Source organism: Talpa occidentalis, unplaced genomic scaffold (genome assembly GCF_014898055.3).
Source record: "Talpa occidentalis isolate TD23 unplaced genomic scaffold, MPIMG_talOcc4v2.1 talOcc4.9, whole genome shotgun sequence".
NCBI lineage: Eukaryota > Metazoa > Chordata > Mammalia > Eulipotyphla > Talpidae > Talpa > Talpa occidentalis.
In genome coordinates, this window is record NW_023605305.1 from 63,767,429 (window position 1) to 63,790,061 (window position 22,633).

Consider the following 22,633-nt stretch of genomic DNA (forward strand, 5'->3'; position numbering starts at 1 on the left):
GAAGGCATATCATCTTTCTTAGACTTCTGCTTCCTTTTCTTAGTTTGGTTGTCTATTTCAAGATTCTCTGCCTTTGTCCATGTTGGTTCTTTTGCCTGAAGCATTCATTCATTCATTCATTCTACATGTATGTATTGATTACCTGCTGGACGTTTCCCTTACCACCCACTTACAGAAGCAGCATTCTTCATGGTCCACAGTGTTCAGTCTCTCCTCTGTGAAGCTTTGTTGATTCTTCCAAGCAAAGATGAGCTCTGTTCCTTAATGCCCCCAGTATTAACCATTTCTGTTGCTGTCATATGGATTGCAGTCCCTTGTAACACTGACACTTCTGCTATACTGAGCTTCTTTAAGGCCAGGAATCTGACTTTGACTATGTACCCTTGGCTATGTGGTTGCATAATAAATGTCTCAGTGGTATCATGAATCAGCAAGTATTTAAGCCTGGTACATTCTTGTAGATATTTGTTGCAAGAAGCTGATAAATAATATTATTAAAATTATTTCCATATAAGACTGAATTTTTTGACTTTGTAATCTCCCATGGAATGTTGTTCTTTGTGGCAGATAGATCCCACAAATGTGGCAGGAGAATATCTCATTTCCTCCATGTGATTTCATGGACCACATTCTAGGGAGATAGTTTTCTGTTTTTCTTAGTGGTTCAAGTAATTTTTATTCAGAGCCAGGGTCTTTTTTTTTTTTTTTAAAGATTTATATAATATATATTTATTTATTTATCAATTTATTTATTTATACAAGCACTGGGTGTAGTCAGAAGTGCGGGAGGATGTGAGAGTTCACCAGAGCCAGAGCGGGGAGCAGAGCAGGCAGACTGATGAAATACACTGCTGAGGGGAGCAGCAGGCACGGCAGGAGAGGTCTGCACGCCATGTGGGACCCTTGCCGGCGGCCAGGAATTGAACCAGTGCTGCAGAGGCTGGGGGCAGCTTTGCAGCCCAGTGCTCAACTGCTGTGCCGCAGGGGAGGCCCAAGCCAGGGTCTTTTAAAAAAATACTTATTTTGCTTTTAAAAAACTATATATCTTTGGGGAATTTCCCCATTATTAACCCTATTATTTTATTGCATTATATTAGATCCACAACTTAAGCAATCCTTAATCATCATGATTAAAAGATTTCTTTCCTTATTCTTTTAAAATGGAAACTAGCATTTTAAATGGTCTCGCTTTTTGGATTAAACAGTTTGAGATCTGTGGGATGAGCTAAGAATTGGCTTCACAGTTTGAAGATCCATTTCCAGTACATTTATCTTAATTTTCTTTAAAAATGACTAACTAATAGGATATTTATTTTCAACTGAACTCTCAGAAGTAGCTCTCAGGTAGATAGTCACTGGGAAAGACTGTTGACTTGACACAGAGAATACATTCATTCCATTTAAATGAGATCCAATGAGATAATGTATGTGAAGCAGTAACTGAGGGCATAGTATATAGTAAGTGCATAGTAAATGCAGCCTATAATTGAAGTGATTGTATTATCATTATTATCTCTTCCCAGCACAGTGTCTGAGCTTAATAGTACCTAGCAGTGTGCAATGCATATTTATTAAAGAAAGAATGAGTAAGTGTGTGTCTGCCTGCTTCTTTTCTCTTTCTTCCCACATTAAATGCTTGTCTGCTCTTATAGCTGGGGGAAAAGCTGACATAAAAATTGGCTTGCTGAAAAGTTTCTCAGCCCCATTTGTCACCTTACCCTTGGAGCCCAATTGTATGTCAACTCCATGTCCCCTCTGATGCCTGCCAGTCAGGGACAGACTACAGGTCACTTCCCTATGATCTGCTTTAGCTGCCAAGGCTCTGATCAAGCTTGGCTGATGGATGGGTGCCCTGTTGTTGGAAATGTCTCCACAAGGCTGGTCAGGAAATATGCTGCATTTCCTGGGTGGCATCTAGTACTTGAAAAGAGGAAACATGAAAAACAGAGTTAGATTTTGCCCTTCTTGAAAATCCAGTGTTCCAGATGCATCTTGAGTTACCCAGCTTGAGAAGCAGTTGTGCCGACTGTCCTCTTGTCCTCTCTGCCACGTGAACCCACCAGCGGCTCAAGGACATCATAAGAGCCAGCTGATATTTTTTTTCTGTTTTACTTCAAGAGGGGCATTATCCTGAATGTTTTTCTTCTCTTGATTTGCAGCACATGAAAGGAGTGAATGAAATGCACAGCTCTGGGTGTCATTTCTGAAGGGAGGATCGTTCTCTTGGAGAGGAGTCCTCGATGAGCCTGGCCGAGGCCCGGGATCTGTGTAACGTGGACTAAGGATTTAGTAGGATGTCAACTGAGACAGAACTTCAAGTAGCTGTGAAAACCAGCACCAAGAAAGACTCCAGAAAGAAAGGTAGGGCCAGAGTTTTTCCTTTCTGATGGCTATTTATCCTTATCTCTGGAATGGTATGTCAATGGATGTGTTTGCATATATTTTATGTTTCTAGCCTTATTTTTTTTCCTGTACTCATACTGTTAACATTTAATGTTATAGAGAGGGTGTATATGTTTATGTTTATGTTTTGTTTATATATCAGTGACTCTCCATTAGGATCTCTGGGTAAAATCGAATTTTTTTTTCATAATGTGCAAAGCTAGTCTTCTCTCTAACAATTTCTCTGCCTAAACTCCACCTTCCCATTCAGCTCTGTGTATTGGAGTTCACCTTTGAATGGTTCTCAAACATCAAAATCAAACTCTCACAACAGCATCACCTACAAGGCCTGTTAAGACAAAGATTGCTGAATCTTATCGCCAGCATTTTTGGTTCGGTAGGTCTGGGGTGGAGCCTGAGACTTTGCATTTATAACAAGTTCCCAGATGATGCTATGCTGTTGGTGCAGAGACCAGACTTTGAGAATCACTGAACTATGATTAATCCAGCCCGAAATCCTTTTGTCACTCTCCAATATTTTCCAGCTTGACTCCTATTTATTCCTCAGGTTGGAGCTTAGTGCTCCCTCCTGGGGGAGTCTTTCCTTATTCTCCAAATTGGGTTAGCAGCTTCTGTTTGTTTTGCTTCAATAGTAATGTTAGCATTCACTTTATTAAAAATGGTCCGTGTTTTTGTTTGTCAACTAAATAATATACTACTTCAGAAGCGGGCCTCTTTCTCACCCTTGGACATCCAACAATTAGAAAGCACTGGGCACAGAGGAGCCACATAGAGGCCAGGTGATGAAGACTGGCACGTATAGTGTGATATTAAAGTAATTCTATCACTTTTCTTCTGGAGAATTCGATCCTATAACTTTAGAGCCATGCCTTTCAGTAAATGTGTTCCCTTGTTGTAATTAGATATAAGGAACGTATTGCATTCATGTTTAGTCTCAATCTCTCTCTGTCTCTCTCTCTCTCTGTCTGCCTCTCTCCCCCACCCCATGTGTGTGTGTTGTCTGCCTGTGGTTTCACTTCACTCCTTCTCCTGTCTACTTAGCTGCATGAAGGAGGATTAATGGAGCTTTCTTTCAGGTCTTGAAATCTGTCAATATGGGCTAGCAAATGGGGATGCCCTTGGTTGCTTTCTCTAGACAGTGATTTGTTCCAGATATCATAGCACCTGCCCTGTCATGTTCTGTGATGGCATTTGTTGACACTATAGGAAGTGAGGGACATAAGCATAATACATAAGCAGCTCTTTGACAACCAAAATCCCACAAAAAACTATAAATATTGCTGTAGATGTTCATTTGAAACATGGATATTTTGGAAGCAGGCTGTTTTTATTCCCTAAAACTTAATGTAAACCTTGTTTTTTATGCATGGTGGTCTAAGAATGATAGGAAAAGAAAGTGGGTGAAAGAACAGGTCTTGTGAGAACTGCTACCTGGAAAAAAATAATATTGTAGAGTCTGGTATGTACTAGAATTCAAATGGCTTTTCAGTGGAACTTGACAAGTTATATATTTGCTTCAGATTTAACCTTTCCACTAAATTTGTGCTCTTGAATGCCTAATGCATTAAAAATTGTGTCTTAGTGAATATCTTTTCATTCTTAATTTTAGCATGCAGGACCAGAAGCATTCTAAAGAGAGGATGCAGGTTTTCAGCAACATTGGCTTAGTTGAACATTTGGAGTGGAGCTGTGGAGGTGACCTTTTTAAGAACCTCCTCATCTTCGTGTCCTCTGAGCTTTAAAATCATCACAATACACATATAAAGAGTGTGTCCTAATCTGTGTGGTTAAGTATCAATGGAGTATGGACAGACCTGTGTTTCAATTTTGGATATATCACTTCCTATCTGTGTGACTATAGAACGTAACTTCTCTGAGCTTAATTTCCCTTAATTTCTCCTCTCAGTATCCTCTGCTATAAAAATGAGGATACATTTGCAAGCCTCATAGACTCACCACAAAGTTTAATTGAAATAAGACAAATAAAGTACTTAGTGTAGTTGGGCATGTGTTAAAAGCTCAACAGAGTTTATCTGTGTTTCTTCTCTTTCTCCTTCCCCTTTTTCCTCTTTTTCTCCACACCTCTCCCCTTCTTTCCCTGTCCTTTATCCATTGCCCTCTTCTCCCTCCTTTTTTCTGTTTATCTTCTCCTATTGCCACTCCCTCTTCCTTCTGTCCTTCCTCCTTATCATAATTACATTGTTTTCTTTTATCCCATTCTAGAGCCAAAGGAATCTTAAAAAGTATATAGCTGATTTGTGCCAGAGCAAGATTTTACAATTGTTTCTACTTATGCAATTGATGAACAATCTTTGTTCTCAATCAACTTGTCTGGACCACATGAAAGCACTCACATACAGAGGCAGCTAAGACAGAATCCTGGTAACAAGATTAATTTATTTCTAGTTCTTCAGTTTTGACAATGAAATAGTCAGTGTTCCATTGAACAAATGTTGCAAACTGGTCTAAAATAAATAGAACTTTAAAAGGAAATCAACAGTTTGTATGCTGATCTTGAATCTTGAATATAATAGGATTTTTGAGCTCTTTAAATAATACTTTCTCCAATTCCTTTATTGATTTTTCTGTGGAGCAGTATGTAATCTTATAATTAACTTTATCTCTTCCTCTCCAGTTATTAACACTCATTCCTTTTCTTGTTCTATTGCATTCTCTGGGTCGGTCAGTATGTTTAGTGTTAGTAGATATCCTTAACTTACCCTTAAATTAATGTTCTAAGTTAGCTATAAATGTGATGTTTAAGTTTTTGCTAAAGATTCTTTACTAGTTCCCTTTCATTTATCATTTCCTAGAAAGTATTTCTTAACCTAAATTTGCATGTTATTTTATGTGCTTTTTCTTTGCTTGCTTCAGTGAGTATACGTGTTTTCCTTCTTTGCATTTGTATTGTGTGGGATTTTACTGATCAATGTTCTAATCTTCATTTCTGGGTTAAGTCTCACTTGTTCAAAGTCTGCGGATGTGATTCGTTGATATTTTGCTTAGTATTTTGATATCTATATTCATTGATAAAATTGACATGGTATGTAACATCATGTTCTTGAACATTCTTTGTGCCTAGTATTAGTCAAACTTTATAATCTAATATAATTTTGGTTTGTAAGGTGGCACCAAAAATATGTACATCTTTTTTTTTTTAATGGGAAAAAAACTGTTAGCATTTACATTGGACTTTTAAAAAGCTATCTGTGCTTATTACTCAAAGTTAGAAAAGCGAAAGCATGCATCATCCCATCAATCAAAAATAATTATCAACATTTAGGCTACTTCCTTCTGGTCTGACTTTGCAAGATAATTGTGCTTGAAATCATACTATGCATACACTTTTACATCCTGTGTTGTTATTTGACATTGTATCATAAGTACATTTCTCATATTATTAATGGTATTGCTGAAGAGTTCTCCTTGCCCTCTTTGGCAAGATTAGATAGGGATAGTTCCTGGGACAGATATTTTATTTCCTAAAATGGTCCACCTAACAACATGGGCCATCTATTGTGAAACAGAAAGTTAAGAGGCCCTTTAGAATTTCTCACAAACCTATATTTCCTGTTCTTTAGCCCTGCCTCTTGAAAGCAAGCCAGACAGTTTCAAATACAAGTCACACAGGGGCATATTTCACCACAAAATGAGTTTCTAGGCAGGTCATGTATGAGAAGTAACTCGAGTATTCACAATTCAAATAAGGGATGAAAGTAGTGAGAAATAAAGTTGTTTTCTTCATTTCATTTTTATTGAATTGTGTCACTATACCCATACAGCTTGTCAAATATTTCCTATTCCAGGAGTACAATTTGATGGAGGACTGGAGGAAGAGAATGTATATTTTCAGGTTCATTACTTGCTATCAAAGGGGGAGAACAGTTGACACAGTTCTTGTTATTTGTAATCCCTACATTAGGATACCTGGTAGAAGACTGTGAAGAGGAAAGGGTCCCAGGATGAGCATGCACAGATGTTTCTGCAGGCTGGGCTTGGAGTTTCTCAGTCAGTGCCACCTGGCAGCTTAGTGTGATGGGAAGAGCAGCACCTTTGAGGCCTGACAGACCTAGTTTTTATTCTAACTCTACTTATCTGTGGTGTAGAAAGAGAACTGGGTTATTTACTCTCATTGAGCCTCATCTTAAATGGTAGTGTGTGTGTGTGACAATAATACTTCTACTTATCAGGATGAGGCTGTTATGGGTACAGGGCCAACTTAGGCTCTGCAGTATGGTAACTTGTTCATTATTAGCTTTTTTGGTCCTCTTCCTTTGGAGATCACAGTTAAACATTATTTCCTTATTTTTCTAGAATTTCCTGTAAAGAAACTTATTCACTTTCCTTAGATTTATATTAGAATTTTACCCTGAGTATCATTCTTTAACAGCAATAAAATAGTATATTTCCTCCCAGAAAACTATTGGCTTCTAAGCATCAGGGTACTGATAGGATCTAGGAAAAGTTGGTAGAATTGATGCTGGGAGAGGGGGTGGACAATGTCTCTTTCTCTCAGATGAAGGCTCAAGAGGAGACTAACTTACCCAGAGTCAGCTAGGCAGACAGTGGCAGGGCCAGGGCTACACCGAGGAATGACTCCCTGGCCTGTGGCACAGCAGCTCAGTAGATTTCAAACCACTGCGTTTTTAGGGTTAACCTCTTGGTGTGTTTGCTCCCTATTCTTTACATGGAAGAGTCCTGGAAGGAGTTCAGTCTTTAGAATTAGATAAACTTAGTTTGAGCATGTTTTCTATTTGTGTTTCTCAGGCTGGCTTCTCTGTCTTTCTGAGTCTTAGTTTCTCATCTCTTGGATGGGGATAGTAGTGTCCATCTCAGGCTGTTGTAGTGAAGATTACAGGGGTCAAAAATATAAGTTCCTAACATGTTCTCTGCACATGGACTCCAGATGAGGGAACTTTCTCTTTCCCCTCTGACCCCAGCTCTCCTATACCCCTCAGTACTTCTCTTAGAGCTATAGGTTTTATAGAGAGGCAGAAAGTTCCTCCAGAAGTCAATGGAGTAATCAGCTAGTGAGAGAAAGAAGCTGGTCTATCTCCAAATGGATGCTTGTTTCAAGAATAACTGAGGAGACACAAAGGAAACCATATTGTCAAGCTCCAAAAATTTTATTAATAGCCACCTTTGCATGCTTCCTGCATGCTAACCATTTTAGATAAATTATCCTTAATGAGCCTAGACTTTATGTCATTGTACTGAACACATAAGAAAATAATGTGTAGAGAGACCAAGTGTTATGTCTCAGGCCACAGGGCTTATCAGCATGAGCTGGAAAGCTCAGGTCTATACAGCGTTGAAGTCTGTACCTTCTTCCCTGAAAGCATTCCAGGCATCTGCCCCGTGGCTTCATGCTGGAGAGATGGGGAACATGACAACACGACAGGGGCTACACTCATTTTGGGGAGTGGTCATGAAACAGATTACCCACATCATGTAAATGTATGGCTCCTTTGTCTCTTGACAGGGTTTTGGATCCTCGACTGACTCTGGTTTGCAGGCTTTGGAAATTTAAAATCAAGGACTTAATTACAAGAAAACATAAATTTCTCTGAGGTTGATCTGTAAAGCTCTTGGGCTGAAGGGATGGGAAGGAGGGAGGACTCTTTTGAGCCAAAAAGTCAGTTCTTTATGGTAAGACTGTCAGATTATATAGTATGGGTGAGTTGAGAATTCTGTATTCCCTGTGAATGCACCAACTTGAATGTATTACAAGACCCCTCACTCATGTGATCACTCCCTAAAGACAAACTCATTTCAGGTCTCACTGGTGGCTTAGTTGAGGGCCTCATTCTAACTCTTTCCTCCTTGAACTTTTTTTAATAACCCCAGCAGCATCCCCCAGAGGATAACACACCAAACCAGTCCTCTGAGTCCCAGTATCGGTCTCCTTTTCTGTCTTGCTGCTCCTGCTACCCTGAATCACTCTGAGCTTCAGGAACAACAACTCTGTGACTTTTGTGCTTGCTGCTCCCTCACTTGGATCACTTTTCTTCCCCTGTCCGCATGGTCATCTTCTGGTCAGCCTTCAAAACTAAGCAACCATTTGATACTGAGTTTCCTAATGCCCTCAACTAATTAACCATAGATGACCAGCCCTTGAGACCTCCTGAGCTTCTCTCAAATCCATTCATTCTCTCTCCTCACTGCCCTTCTCCTGAAGACAGTGCAGGCTATAGTATTCTGTCATCTGGGTTACCTAGCACTCTCCTAAAGGGTCTTCAGGTTTTCAGAATTCTCCATCTCTGACTTGTTCCCAACTCTGCTCACCAATGTAAAGGTCCAATCAGGCCCCACCTCTGCTTCACACCCATCTGTGAGAGACTGCTATACCCTCAGGGTGAAGTCCATGCTGCTTATCATGGCTTCAAAGAGGCCCAGGCTGCCCTGACCCCTTATATTTACAGTCACCTCCCTCCCCATTTGTCCATAATGATACTTTAGTCTGTGCCTCAACTGAACTAATTTCAGTTCCCTGAACCTACACGTTCTTTTTCACACTTGGAGTTTTGTGAATGCTTTGCCTTATCCCAAGAATACATTTTTCTTGATTCTTTTCAAAACTATATCCTTTTATTCTATAGCTTAAAGTTAGGCATTTCTTTCCCCGGAAGTGCTTTGATGACCTATCCTGTCCACCTACTTCCTAGCTGTGGGTCATGACTGTAATGCATGCTCTCCAGGCACCTCATTTCCCCCATCATAATTCATTATTTTTATTTTAATTCTCTTTATATTCTTCCTTATCACTTATGAGACTGAGATTTCTGTGAGTGCAGGGACTCTATCTTTGTTGTCAACCACTTCATTTCCACCACTGGGCACAATATTGAAAGATGTAGGTGTGCAACAATGTTTGTGAAGTGATAAAGTGAATAAATGAATGAACCTGTGACTAAGGAAGACTCTGCTGACTGAGTATGTGAGGGTTTCTGTAGCAGTGTGTATTCATTCAAATCCTCACATCACATTGTTCCTAATGTTTTATTATTTCTCTTTCTCTGCCATTAGCTACAAGTTCCTAGCACAACACTGGGGTCGTGATAGGTACTCAGTAAATGTTTGTTGGATTAATCATCATAAAGTACGGGGGGCGGAAATGATTTGCACAAGGAGAAAGAAAATTGAAAAATACAAACATCTCCCCTAAGAGCTGGCTCTTGTAATTATTATGTGGCATTGAAAGTTCCTACCATTTAGTGAACTACTTCTCCTTTTGTGATTTGTGTCCAATCATGTCTGACAGCGTAATTTAGCATGATGTGGGCCATATTGGTAGCAAAGCTGTAAGATTTGCCATATTAGTTCATCCCGTTGCTTCATTAAGCTCAGAGCGCTGCCTCTAGCAGTGACTGGGCCTGAATTTTGATGTTTGGAAGAATAAAACCCTTCACATTAGCCCTCCGAGTCATATGAGGCAAATAAAGATATACTTCTTGGCTTGGAGAGTCTCCATCTTTGCAAATAAGCAATAAATGACTCTGGCATGGGGTATTGTTATCTCTGTGGTATTGCTTAACAGGTAGTATTCTCAGGTTAGCACTGGTTGCAGTCACCCCCGCACTTTGCAACACACCTTCTAGGATGGTCAGGGTACATGTGTTGCAAGCCTGAGTTTATCTGCACAGTCTATCAAGAGAGCACATGTAGATCAAATGCAGACGAGAGGATAGAGTGGAGATGCAAGAGGAACCTGTTGTTCATGTTATCACATTTAAGTCTGAAGACGTTCTTTAAGTATTCCCATTTTACATGAAAGGCAGCTGAGGCTATATCACTAAAGGTCCCGCTTGCACTAAGGTCTCTCTGACCTCAGAACCTGCCCAAATGCTTGACATTAGACTTAACTGCTCCCTGCTCAGTGGTGTGTCCTCATACCACAGAAGCAATGCTTACACTGAAAGACATCTTCCTACAGATTCTAAGAGTACATGCATCCCTGGGCTGAAGTGGCCTCAGTAAGAGAAAGGAATGATGATAGAAAATGGGGTGTAATTAGAATGGGAGTTAGAAAGGCAGAGGAAGACTTCTTGATTATGGTGTTAGACCGTTGCCACACACAAGGGTTTCCCATGACTGAAAGGGAACAATTTCCCTTTCTGAGGAGGATGAAAATTATTCTTGTGTTGACAATCATAAAAAGGTAAAGGCCAGGTGAACTCAAAGGATTTTGACTGTTCATAAATCAAAATGCATTTCTAGAGCTTCATTTGAAACAAGCAGTCCAATTTTGCAAATGCCCCAAATCTATGAATAGTATTGGTTCAGGTCACCTCCAGTAGTACTCCCTCATCAGAAATAATGAGGATGCCGGTGATGAATGAAGCTTCTGCCTGCCAGCAATTATAAAATATTAGGCAATGCAGTCAAGCCTTTTCATATATTTTTCTCTCAGAATAACCCTGTGCGGTTGTTACTTTATTAAAAAATTTTTGGTAGTTGGGCCTCCCTGGTGGCGCAGTGGTTGAGCGCTGGGCTGCAAAGCTGCCCACAGCCTCTGCAGCACCAGGTCAATCCCCAGCCACCAGTGAGGGTCCCCCATGGTGCGCAGGTCTCTCCTGCCATGCCCGCTGCTCCCCTCAGCAGTGTACTTCATCAGTCTGCCTGTTCTGCTTCCTGCTCTGGCTCTGGTGAATTCTCTTACCCTCCTGCGCTTCTGACTACCCAGTGCTTATATAAATAAATGAATAAATATTTTAAAAAATTGGTAGTTGATGCCAAATTGTCCTCCCAAAATAACTGCTCCCAGTAATTACATCCTAGCCAGGGTGGGCAGCTACCATCTTTCAAAATTTCTGTAGTCTGATGGGTAAAAATCACTTCTAACTTCTCAAAATTGCCTTTTGTATGAATGTTTATTTCTACATGGAATTCAGAGACTTTGTTTTGATGGAACTCCTGAGATTTTTTTTCTAGTAATCTTTTACTAGGATGTAATCTTAATACACACTACTACTTGTTATCTGAGTATTTTTTTGCCCAACCACCATCCTTTACACTCCCCATTATCCTTTTTCTCTCTCTTAACCGTAGAGCCCTCACTTTGCTTTGAATTCTTCTGGTTTTTTTTGTTTGTTAGTTTTTTTGTTTTTTTTTTAAGATTTATTTATTTATACAAGCACTGGGTACAGTCAGAAGCATGGGAGGGTGAGAGGATTCACCAGAGCAGGGAACAGAGCAGGCAGACTGATGAAGTACACTGCTGAGGGGAGCAGCGGGAGGCAGGAGAGGTCTGCGGGCCATGCGGGACCCTTGTCCAGCAGCTGGGGATCGAACCGGTGCCGCAGAGGCTGCGGGCAGCCTCACAACCCAGTGCTCAACCACTAGGCCACCAGGGAGGCCCAGAATTCTTCTGGTTTTTATAAGTATTTTACTTTGTCACATCATCCACTATGGAAATGTCCAATACTTTGTCATTTGACTTCCTTTACTGTAAACAGTTCCCTCACACTTCTCCCATTTTGCAATAGAGACGGCATTTTCGGCTCCCCTTGTCTGAATAGTCTTCCATAGTGTGAATGTACCACATTTTCTTGATCCAATTCTCTGTTAGAGGGCACTCAGGTTATTTCCATGTTCTGACTAGTGTGAACACTGCTGCAATTGTAGAGTGTATAGGTAGGCCTCTTTAAAAATCTCAGCTTTATCAATAAGAAAAAGAAAATGGAGAGATGAGACAGTCACTGTTATTAACTCCAGAGACTGTCCTCTGTACAGCCTTGTAGTTCTTTCGCATTCATTCAACAAATGTTGCATGTGCCTGCCTTATTTGGCCCATTATGGATGCATCGGCCCTGCTTGGCCCTCCCTGAGTGTACACGGGTTTGCTTCAGCTCACCTTTCAACCTGGAAAAAAAATTCCCATATTTCTTACCTGCCTGTGAAGCCCATCTGATGCAGTGAGACCCAGCTCAGATGACACTTCTGTGAAAGTCTTCCTTCTCTATGAGTCTCCCCTCCTCCCATGGAATTAAGCCTTCCTTCCCCTATGATCTCAGCCTACATTTTTTTGAAACCCCAGATCAAGCTTTTATTTCTTTTTTCCATTAATTAGGACTGCATTTATATCCTTTTGTTCCCTGTTAGGGAACAGATAGGCTTGATGGCAGCCTCTGTGCCTTGTTCATCATTATATCCTCTCAAAGTTGGGAGGAAGAAGAAAATTTATTAAAGCATGTCCAGTAGGGACAATGGGAAATGGCATTAATTACATAACCATGAAGGTATACAGAGAATGCAATGACTTAACATTTCTACAACAGACTTGTGAGGTTGGTAATACTCCTATTTTATAGACGAGGAATAAGTTCTTCATCTCAGACAAGTTCAAAGCATCTCCATCATGTAAATGGAAGAACAGAAATTTTATTTATTTTAAAGATTTATTTATGAATACAAGAACTGGGGTGTAGGCCAGAGGTATGAGGGGGGTGGGGTTGAGAAGATTCACCAGAGACAGAGTGGGGAGCAGATTAGGCAGATCTACTGAAATACACTGCTGAGGGGAGCAGCGGGCGAGACAAGAGACTTCTGCTGCACCATGTGGGTAGCTCCCTGGCCGGGGATGAACTCATGCTGCAGTGGCTGGTGGTAGTGTGATAGCTTGATAACTCTGAGACTTTAACCCTGCACCACCAGGGAGGCCCAAGAACAGAAATTTTACATTGAGATCCAAATGATACAAACATGGTATCTTCCTGCTACTGTTTTCCAGTAATGGTCATCAAATAAAACCTTAGTGAAAACTCACTTTCTTGGAGTTGGGTTCCTGTTGTGTAGTGGGAGAAACACATGCAATTTATTTTTTTTTTATAAAGAATTTATGTATCGTCATTTGGAGATTCATTTCCCTTGCATTGGGGACTGTCATCCCCGGAATCTTTTAGCCTCCCTGGGCTGGTGATGCTGCTGCAGGGAGAACTTGGGATTGTTAAACCAGAGGCAAGAAAAGCCACAGAGGAACTAGCATTGGAGGGATTCCCCACTGATGATGAATAGCAGACCTGAATCTTATCATGTATTTCAGGATGATGTACGGGACTGTTGGAAACTGCCTTTGACAAATGTGCAAGGGAAGGGGAATTATCTCCAACAATGAAAAATGTTCTTATTATGTGATCCTAAAAAGGATCAGGACCCCTATCATTGGGAAAATGATCATCCCCGTATTCCTTATTAACAGCAATATAAAAGTGTGTGCTGAAGACATTGGACATTGTACTGAAGCCGTCATGGATAGCCACATGTGCTGGAAGCAGTTTGAACTTAGGAAAGGTAGCTTGATGCTTGGTAGCAGGTTGGGAAATGTGCAGCTCACTGAGATCCCTTTTCCTCATTGTTTCACAAGCATCAGCAAAACTTGTTCCTGCCATCTTATCCAGTGTCCAGTAGCTGTTGGTCAGGCGGAGGCTGTGATTTCATAGTAGAAGGTATATGATAGAAGTTTGGAGGAGGTAAAGCCATTTCCATGGGGAGAAGATGACTAGTGTGCCAGGCATTTTAATGCTTAATCTAATTTTATGTTCACATTTACATGCATATTTGAGAACCTCAAGCCATAAAGGTTCAATAGCCTGCCCAAGGCTAGAAGCCAACAGAGTGAGGATTTGAACCTGACAGTCTGATTTCAAAGTATATGTGCTCTGTAGACCATGGTAGCTTTTCATAAATACCCTCCTGACTGGAGTAAAATGGTAGAAGTAGAAGCAACTGAATGCATATGTGAAGGTGCCTGTTGCAGCCTTTTTTTTTTTAATATTTTATTTATTTATTTTTATTTTTTTAATATATATATATTTTTTAAAGAATAAATTTTATTTTTATATTCCCCATACAATTGCAACCCCCCCCATTCTGACCCCAATCCCTCCCCTCCCGCCCCCCACCCCCCAATAATATATATATTTTTATTTTTGTATTACCCCTACAATTGCGACCCCCTTATTTTGACCCCAATCCCTCCCCTCCCCACCCACACACACCATGGTTCATAGTTGTTTGTTGATTTTGATTTTTACTTTCTTACAGTTATTCTTTTTCCTGGTCCCTTATTTAAGTTTTCTAGATTCCTGCTATGAGTGAGACCATCCGGAATTTTTCATTTTCTTTCTGGCTTATTTCGCTGAGCATGATCCCTTCCAGCGCCATCCATGCTGCTGCAAATTGCATGTGTTTATCTTTTTTGAATGCTGAGTATATTCCATGGTATATATGTACCACATCTTCTTGATCCAGTCATCTATTTTTGGGCATTTGGGTTGTTTCCAAAGCTTAGCTATTGTAAACAGTGCTGCTATAAACATAGGGGTGCAGGTGCTCTTTGGAATTGATGATTCTGTGTCCTTTGGGTAAATACCTAGGAGTGGAATTGCTGGATCATATGGAAGCTCTATGTTTAGTAGGGTCAAGAAATCTCCACACAGCTCACCATAGTGGTTGGACCAGTTTGCACTCCCACCAACAGTGCAGGAGAGTTCCTTTTTTCTCCAAAACCTCGCCAACATTTGTTGTTGCTAGTTTTTTTAATATGCGCCATTCTCACTGGTGTGAGATGGTATCTCATGGTAGTTTTGATTTGCATTTCCCTGATGACAAGTGATGTTGAACATTTTTTCATGTTGCAGCCTTTAGTGTAGTAGATGTGCAAGAAACGGTAGTCACGGCAAGAGTTGTCAGCGTGAATTAATTTTGTTAGGGTCTGTTTAATGGTTATAGAGTTTTTTGAGTTGCTTCCTTTCACTCATCTGTTTGTCCCTCCCTCCCTTTCTCCCTGTTTCAGTCTTTCCATTCTTGAGTACTTTCCAAAATCAAGCAGAGTGCTGGCCAAAGTAGAACACTGTGAACAAGTCATGGACTAAAGGATTTTATGATCTAATACAAAAAACAGACAACTTGACAATTACAGTTCAGTGCAGTAAGTTGAAATCCCCAACCAGAGAAAAGAGACTTTCCAAGGACTTTCCAGAGGTTGTGAGACCTCAATAAAAAATTTAAAAAAATTCTTAGAGTTCAGATTTACTTATTTATTTTAGTTTAGTTACTGTTTTTTGAAATAGCTTCTATTGCAGACATTGTCCACCTATTAGATTTAAATCCCTAGTTGTGAAAAAAATCACAACTTGTCCTTCCAGGCAAGGAAGGACTGAAGTCTTTTGGGCAGCAGTTTGCACCCCCCTTTTCTAGAGTAAAAATGCCTTCAAGTTTTACACATATCTTACTCATTTTGTATTATCCCTAAGGTCAAACACATAGTATGTGCTCATTAAGCATTTGTTGAACAATAGAATAGCATATATTAGGTAGGTAATTCTTTGGCCTTTGGCCTACATTTTCCTATAATCAGTAATTTATATTCCATTAGTTTTTCTTTGATGTTTTAAAATAATGATTACTGTGTCTTCTCCTCCTGCTCTCAAAGTTATAGATTGCAGATAGATTTTTCGTAATTTCCTGGTGCCAGTCGATTTTAATGTTTGCCTTGAAAGTTGCATAGAAGATCTGAAGTCAGACCCTGGCCTTGAGTGAGAATAGTTAACACTCAGCCATTCCTATTTTTTTGTCCTGCACACACATATCACAAGCTTGCAAACACATTCTAGTTTGATCCTACTGCCTATTTAACTCTGTACTGTTTCACCGCTACACCTTCTAACGTACAGCCGTGTCATTGTACATTGTTTGCAATGTCATGTTAAAAAATGCTAAGTGATCCCGATTCTTTAGTTTTACTCACAAAAATCTCTTTCCCAGCCCCTTTGTCCCTAGTACTAATTTTCAGTGGTCCATTCCCAGATTTACCAGATCTTGCGTAAACTGTTGTAACTGCTTTCTGTAGTCAGTTACTCATTTCTGTTTTCATCCTTGCACTAATTCTGAGCTTGTCCTTCTGTATACTGTAGCCAAGGCAAGATGTGAACCTGTTTCCCGCATCGAGAAGAGACTGAGGGGTGTGCTCCCCTTTGTGGGTCTGTCACCAGTGGGCACCACTCTAGTAAATTGAGATGAAGCTTTACCAATGGATGCCTCTGAGCGCTGGTGCTTTTTGCAGTTCAAATCTTTTAACCTCAGCTTATCAACTTTAATATGTTGTCCTAGTGCCTTGATTTTTTGGTTCATCTGTTTTAATGTGATGAAATGTAAAAATCGAGCTCAGATTTGTCTCCTCACAATGACTTCAGGGGTTTTCAGCTGATAACCTATCCTTCGTCTGTTAAGGATTCGAATTTTAAACAGCCAAAAATACATTTTCCTGGTATCTGTCATCAAGTGATTAGTGCAACTATTTAGTTCTGGTCCTCTTTCCTATTCTTGGAAGATTTATTTTCTCTCCTTAGAATTCTGCTGCCGCCCTCTCTGTCTGGGAGACTGGAGATGTCATTTAAACATTGCTTATTAGGATTCCATTATTTGTCTCTCATATACAGTCAGCTAAATCAAAAAGTCAGACAGTGTTTTTAAATTGCAAATTTAAATGACAATTTATAGACCAGGTCTACTGGAAATTTTCTGTCCTTGGCATCTATCATTGCTTGTATGTATATAGTTTTATGCTCTCTCTTTCTTTCCCTTTTTATCTTCTTGAGAACACAGCACACATATCCATCAGAAGGATCAGAACTGCTTTCAATCAAAGAAAAAATGCAATAAAGATCTCGAAAGGAAATAAAGACAAACACCTTATCCCAGACCTTAACTTAAATGTTAGTTTTCTACTTCTTCCTTTCCCTCCCCTGCCTCTTAAAGAAGGAACTTGCATTATTCACTTTTTAAATTTTTATTTTTAGTGTTGAACCCATAGTTTAAATTCAGATAAATATTCATTGAGGACCTAAAATATCAAGAAACTGCTATATCAGATAATCTGCATGGTAACCAATGAAAATAGTATTATTGGTGATCTTGATAGCCGATATTTATTGAGCACTTGCCATACACCAGTCTCTGTTCTGTGTACTTGATGTGTCGCAACACATTTAAGGTAATGTGTTGACTTCTAAAAGAAGAAACTGAAATTCCTGGCAGGCAACTTGCACAGGTCCCATAGCTATGTGACTGGACCTGAACCTCTGACTTATAATTCTGTCCACTACACTGCCTTGTATTTTTATTTTCAGTTAAGAAAACTTGCGTCTATTTAGTATCTCTATTTTATAAGAATGACAGGTTGAAAAGTCGTCTCACTATGCCTTGCTGAGTTTTAATTTTTAGCAGATTGGGCTAGAGGGGTGGCTTTAAACCTTGAAATCATCTTCTTTTATCGGTCCATTTTCTCTGGGATCAGAGTAGATTGGCAAAGCATTATGATCTTCCATTTCAAAGCTGAAGGATTATCCATCTCGATGGGTGAAATCATCTCTGAAATCCTCTGAAGCCAGCTGCAGAGGTTGGTACATTTCAGAAAATGCCTGTGGCACCCAATCTCTCCAGTGATGAAAATGAAGAGAGTGCAATTTGCATCTGGAGGGGCCCCATTTGAAATGTGTGCCCACTGTCCCCATTGTGTGGGGCATTTCCATCTCTAACTGGGAGCCTGAAGGCCTTTCAGCCTCTGCTCCCCAGACTCCCACATCAGCAGCAGCTGGGGGAGTCAAGGACTGGTGGGGTGCTGATCATACTTAGGAGGTAAGGACATGGAGGGATGAAGACTTCCATGTGTCTGGAGGAAAATTGGAGAGGGGGCCAGGAAGCTAAGGGAACCAACAGTTAACAATGCAAGTATGGTCCTGAGTGAAAGAGAGAGGAGAAGAAGGAAGAAAGTTTGAGAGGAAGCACTGTCCACTTCTGCAAGGCTATTGCCCAGTCCTTGAGTCAGTTGCTGATCAGAGGAATCCCCTGTCTCCTGGAAGTGGGCCTGCAGGGGTTTCCCTGACCTGCTCCCTGGATGCTGGGAGTGGCCAGGCAAGGCATGGCCTTGATGTTGATGTGGAGATTTCAGAGTAGAGCAGTCATGCATGTGGTCAGTTTCTTTTCCTGTTGAAAGGTCTGAAGATGCATACTCTTTACCCCACATGCACCAGAACTGATAAGCAGCACACCTAAGTAGTATAAACAGCAGTTTATACTATAATAGCTTCATCCTGCTACCTTTTAGGTTGAAACTAGCAATTCAGGTTCCTTTCTCCATGCCACACTGTGCCCTTCAGCCAAAAGTGGGCAATGTGGGTTAATGGTGTCCCCAGTGTTAAGCAGAGTCTCAGATTCTCTAGGTAATCCAGCAACCCCTAGAAAACTTGTTCTTTCCAGCCTACAAGACCTTCAAAGAAGGGACAGAAAGCAGTTATTGGTTTGATAGCCTAAGAAGAAAGCAGTTGAAGGTCACGGTCCCCACATGCACTAAATGGAAACTCCAGACATCTAAATAGAAGTTGCTATGAGACATCCCCTATAATTACCTTCTGGTATGTTGGGGGACTCCTCTAAGGAGTGTTTCCACTCAAGTGGACTCCATAGTGACCTTGTGGAAGTCAAAGATGCTTCCTCCTACCTTTTGGTGCAAATTAGCAATTCCATTCCTTTTCCCTTGTCACTCTTTGCCCTGAGTCCTCTGAATGCCTGGTGTTCTTCCCACATCTCTTTTCTTGGCATGAACAAAAGGAGAGTACCCACCCAGTCAGTTGCCTTCCCCCTGCCAGGAAAGGCAGGGAGCCACACTTCTTGAACACCGTTCCAGTAGCCAATGTGCACAGGGCCTTATTTACATCCGCTCCACAACCAGGGGGGCAATTATTGATTAGCGCATAGCCTAGGGGCTCTGTGACTATCTTCAGATTTAAAAATTGATCAGAGTTTTGCTATGTATTTATTAATTTATGTGATATTGGACAACTTCTGACTCTTGTAAGCCTCAATTTCCTTACATGTAAAATGGGAATGATAGGACCCATCTCTCAGGGAGATAATTGAGACCAAATGAAGTCATATCTTTAAGTCCCCAGCATGGCATTTTACACACACACACACACACACACACACACACACACACAGAGAGAGAGAGAGAGAGAGAGAGAGAGAGAGAGAGAGGGAGAGAAAGAGAGAAATGCTAGCACTAGTTTACTGCTGTTGTTACTACAAGGAAATCATGGCTGATTCTTGGGAGCTGAGCTTTGTGAGAGGTGGGGTTTGCAAGACCTGGTGCCTGCACGCACCACCACCTGGCTCCATTCTAGCAATGGTGGTGGTGGGGAGATACTGGCAACATCTTTATTGCCTCTTTAGCACTCTCCTGTTCCTTGTTGGTCCTCAAGCACACTGTTGTACTTTACTGTTCCCTGCTCGGCCTTCACATTGGCCTCCAGCATCGTTTATTGCTGGAATATAACCTACTCATAAAAGAAGCAATCTGGAAGACTGGGCATCCTGAGGTCCCCAGTGCAGTACTAGAAAGCCAGACATTGACACATCTTCCACTTGTTTCTCTGTAGTAGCTATTTTCCTTTGCTTTTTTTCACACCTGCTTCTTACTTTTCCCTCTGCAGTCTATCTTGCCTTGATTACTGTGCTCATGGAAGCTTTACCAGCTCTTAGTTTAAGATCCCAAATTAAGTGTGTGTTGCAGGGTCCCAATTTCAGCTCCTGGGCAGAGAAAACTATCAAGCTATGATAGTGGTCTCCCTGCCTGTTGTAGAATCAGGGACATGTACTAAGACAGAAGGTGTTAGAGCCTAGTACCCTGTGGTTGATAGAGGGGATCAGTATGCAAGGTAGTGAACATGAAATGAACAAACGTAATTGCCAAGGAGATTCAACTTAGATGTCACTTCTTCCAGGAAGCCTTCCTGGACTTAGCCATATACAGCTATTGATAGTTGGCCCTCTCCAGGGCACTGTCCTCTGTTCCATTAGTTCTCTCAATGTGCTACACTTTACTCACACTCATTTCTGTCTTCTTTCTAGATCACCTCTCCTGAAGGCAGGGACTGGATCCAGTTTGCAAACCCTGCCTGTAGCCCAGTGCCCACCATACATTAGGCAATCACTCAGTAATTGTTTACAGATGGAGAATCCTTCAGGCAACAGACAAGTAACTGCAATACAGAATGAGCACTTCCCAGGGACAACAGAAAATAGTCACTTTACTAATAAAACAGTTGCTCCTACCCCCAAAGGTGCTGTAATTATCAGTGAGGACAGAAACTGAGCTTAGAGGACCACGTTTCATGTACAGACATGTTCTCACTTTGATTCCAAACTTCTTTCAGTTTCGAATCTTAAAGAGCCTGCTGCAGTTACTCACTTAATAGCCATCCAGAACCCCATGCATTAATGCCAGTTAGTCTGAGAAAGATGAAAACTTTGGGGATTAATGAGCTGAGTTGGCACCTGTTCACTTGGCACTTCAGCCTGCCTCTCTTGAGTTGCTAAAACCAACTGGATGGTGTCAGGCTAAAGGTGGCTAAAGGCTTACAAAGGCATTTTTAAATGGCTTTGGCTCTTTCTAGCATTTAGCTTGCTTCGGGTGACTGACCTAAGGGTTTTGGAGTGACAGTCTTTGGAAGCTCAGGCACATTCCATAGCTGCATTCACACCCCATCCCCACCCCTGCCCTTCGGAGCTGATGGTCTAAGACTTGGGCAATGTTTTGTCTTGGAGATGGCACTGCTGTGCCCTTCCAGCAGCCTCTCTGAGTAGGAGCAGTGCGATAGGCCAGGTGTGGGGTCTGGCTCTGAGATGCCCCATGAGCATTGTGGCGGGGCTCTTCTCACCAGCAGTGGGGCTCTCACCAGCAGCTATGGGGGCCAGGTGGCCACATCCACTCCATAAAGAGCACTCCCCTGTCCACTGCTGCACGACCAGAATCTCCACTATCTCCACATAGTAGCTGGCCAATAAATATTTGTTGAATGAATGAATGGACATATGAATAGTACTCAGGTGCATTAACAGAGGGGATGCTGGATTTGAACCCTGTATCTGCCACTTCCGAATGTGGGGAAGATGGACTATTCACTTGGTCTCTCTTGGCCTCTGGTCCTTCCTGGATTGTGAAGACCAGCTCCTCTCTCAGTTTGGGGCTTAGTCTAAAGCCCAGTGTCCGGCACATAGCATCTACTCCCCAAACAGTAGCTGTTCTTAGTCACTTTTATTAGTAATGGAGTAACTGAAAAAAAAAAAAAATTGCATGACGCCCTGTCTCTTTTCATTTATAAAATGAAAACACTTCTGTCTGCTGTGTCGTGTCCCTCTGAGGAATAATTTGATAAGGTGAACAGAGCAGTGTGCTTGGCTGGACTCAGGACTCACGGAACATCTCAGCCAGTGGCCCTCCGTCTGTCTGGGCTGCACATGAGGAAGGGGGGAGCTTTGGATAAAGGCTTGGCCGTGCTCCGGGGTGTGACTGCTGCTTTCGTGGGCAGGCACACAGCACTCTAGACTTGACTTTGCTTCTCACCCTGAAAGCACTTGGGCTTTTCAAAGGAATCCTAGGCTACATTAGCAGACAGTCGCCTAGCAAGCTGTTCATTTCAGTAGACTGACTTTTATAATTCTCATGACCAAACGCCATCCCTTCTTTGCTGAAAACCCCTTAATCCTTTGATCATGTGTCAGTCACCAGAAATAACTGTCTGCTACCTCTTGCCATCCATGATTTAGAGGGGATTACCAGCCAGCAACCTCTGTCCATCTCTATCCTTCCTCCTACACCAGCCATTCACTTTCTATTGTGAAATCCTCCTAGACTCCCAGGCCCTGAAAAAAATTCTTGTAAATAGAATTGCTGAGCAAGGTGCCTGGGGTGGACGCAAGGGAGATCTGAGGGTGAGCGATTGCTGGGAGGTCGGGTAAGTATGCACATACCATATTTTTAAGTGGAAGAAAGTCTGTCTGTGAAGTTTGAGGCAAGCAGAAGCGCACCTGGGCCCCATCATCACAAAAGACCACACCAGTTTCCTTCAGGACCCTCTGGGTTCAGCTCCCTGAGGGGGCGGGGCTGGACCTCAGAGCTCCAGCCTGCTCCCACACAGTGAAGACCCAGGGCATGCGTGCCTCGCTTGTGGTCACTCAGGGAGGAATGGCATCTTCAAGTCTGGCCCCCAGCTTCTTGGGATAGCATAGAATTCTTCTGTCAGCAAGGTCAAGGGCTCAGAATCTACATGGGCCTGGTAAATTGATCGCACGCCTGTTTACTCTCAGGTCATTCTCCCCCTGTGCATGGCAGGACACTGTGTATATCCCTAGTGGGCAATATTTGCGTACTGCACTCCCCTGATCCACTGCT

At 41.6% G+C, this 22,633-nt stretch overlaps 1 protein-coding gene across 5 annotated transcripts in view; it reads left to right on the forward strand.

The window, feature by feature from the left end:
• Window positions 1-22,633, forward strand: part of DAB1 (DAB adaptor protein 1) — a 1,108,601-nt gene that overhangs the window by 835,482 nt on the left and 250,486 nt on the right. For all 5 annotated transcript variants that reach the window (XM_054691843.1, XM_054691842.1, XM_054691845.1 and 2 more), the window contains one exon: window positions 2,160-2,361. In XM_054691843.1, coding sequence (XP_054547818.1) covers window positions 2,295-2,361 — 67 coding nt within the window. In that variant the 5' untranslated portion in view covers window positions 2,160-2,294. The remainder of the gene's footprint in view (window positions 1-2,159; window positions 2,362-22,633) is intronic.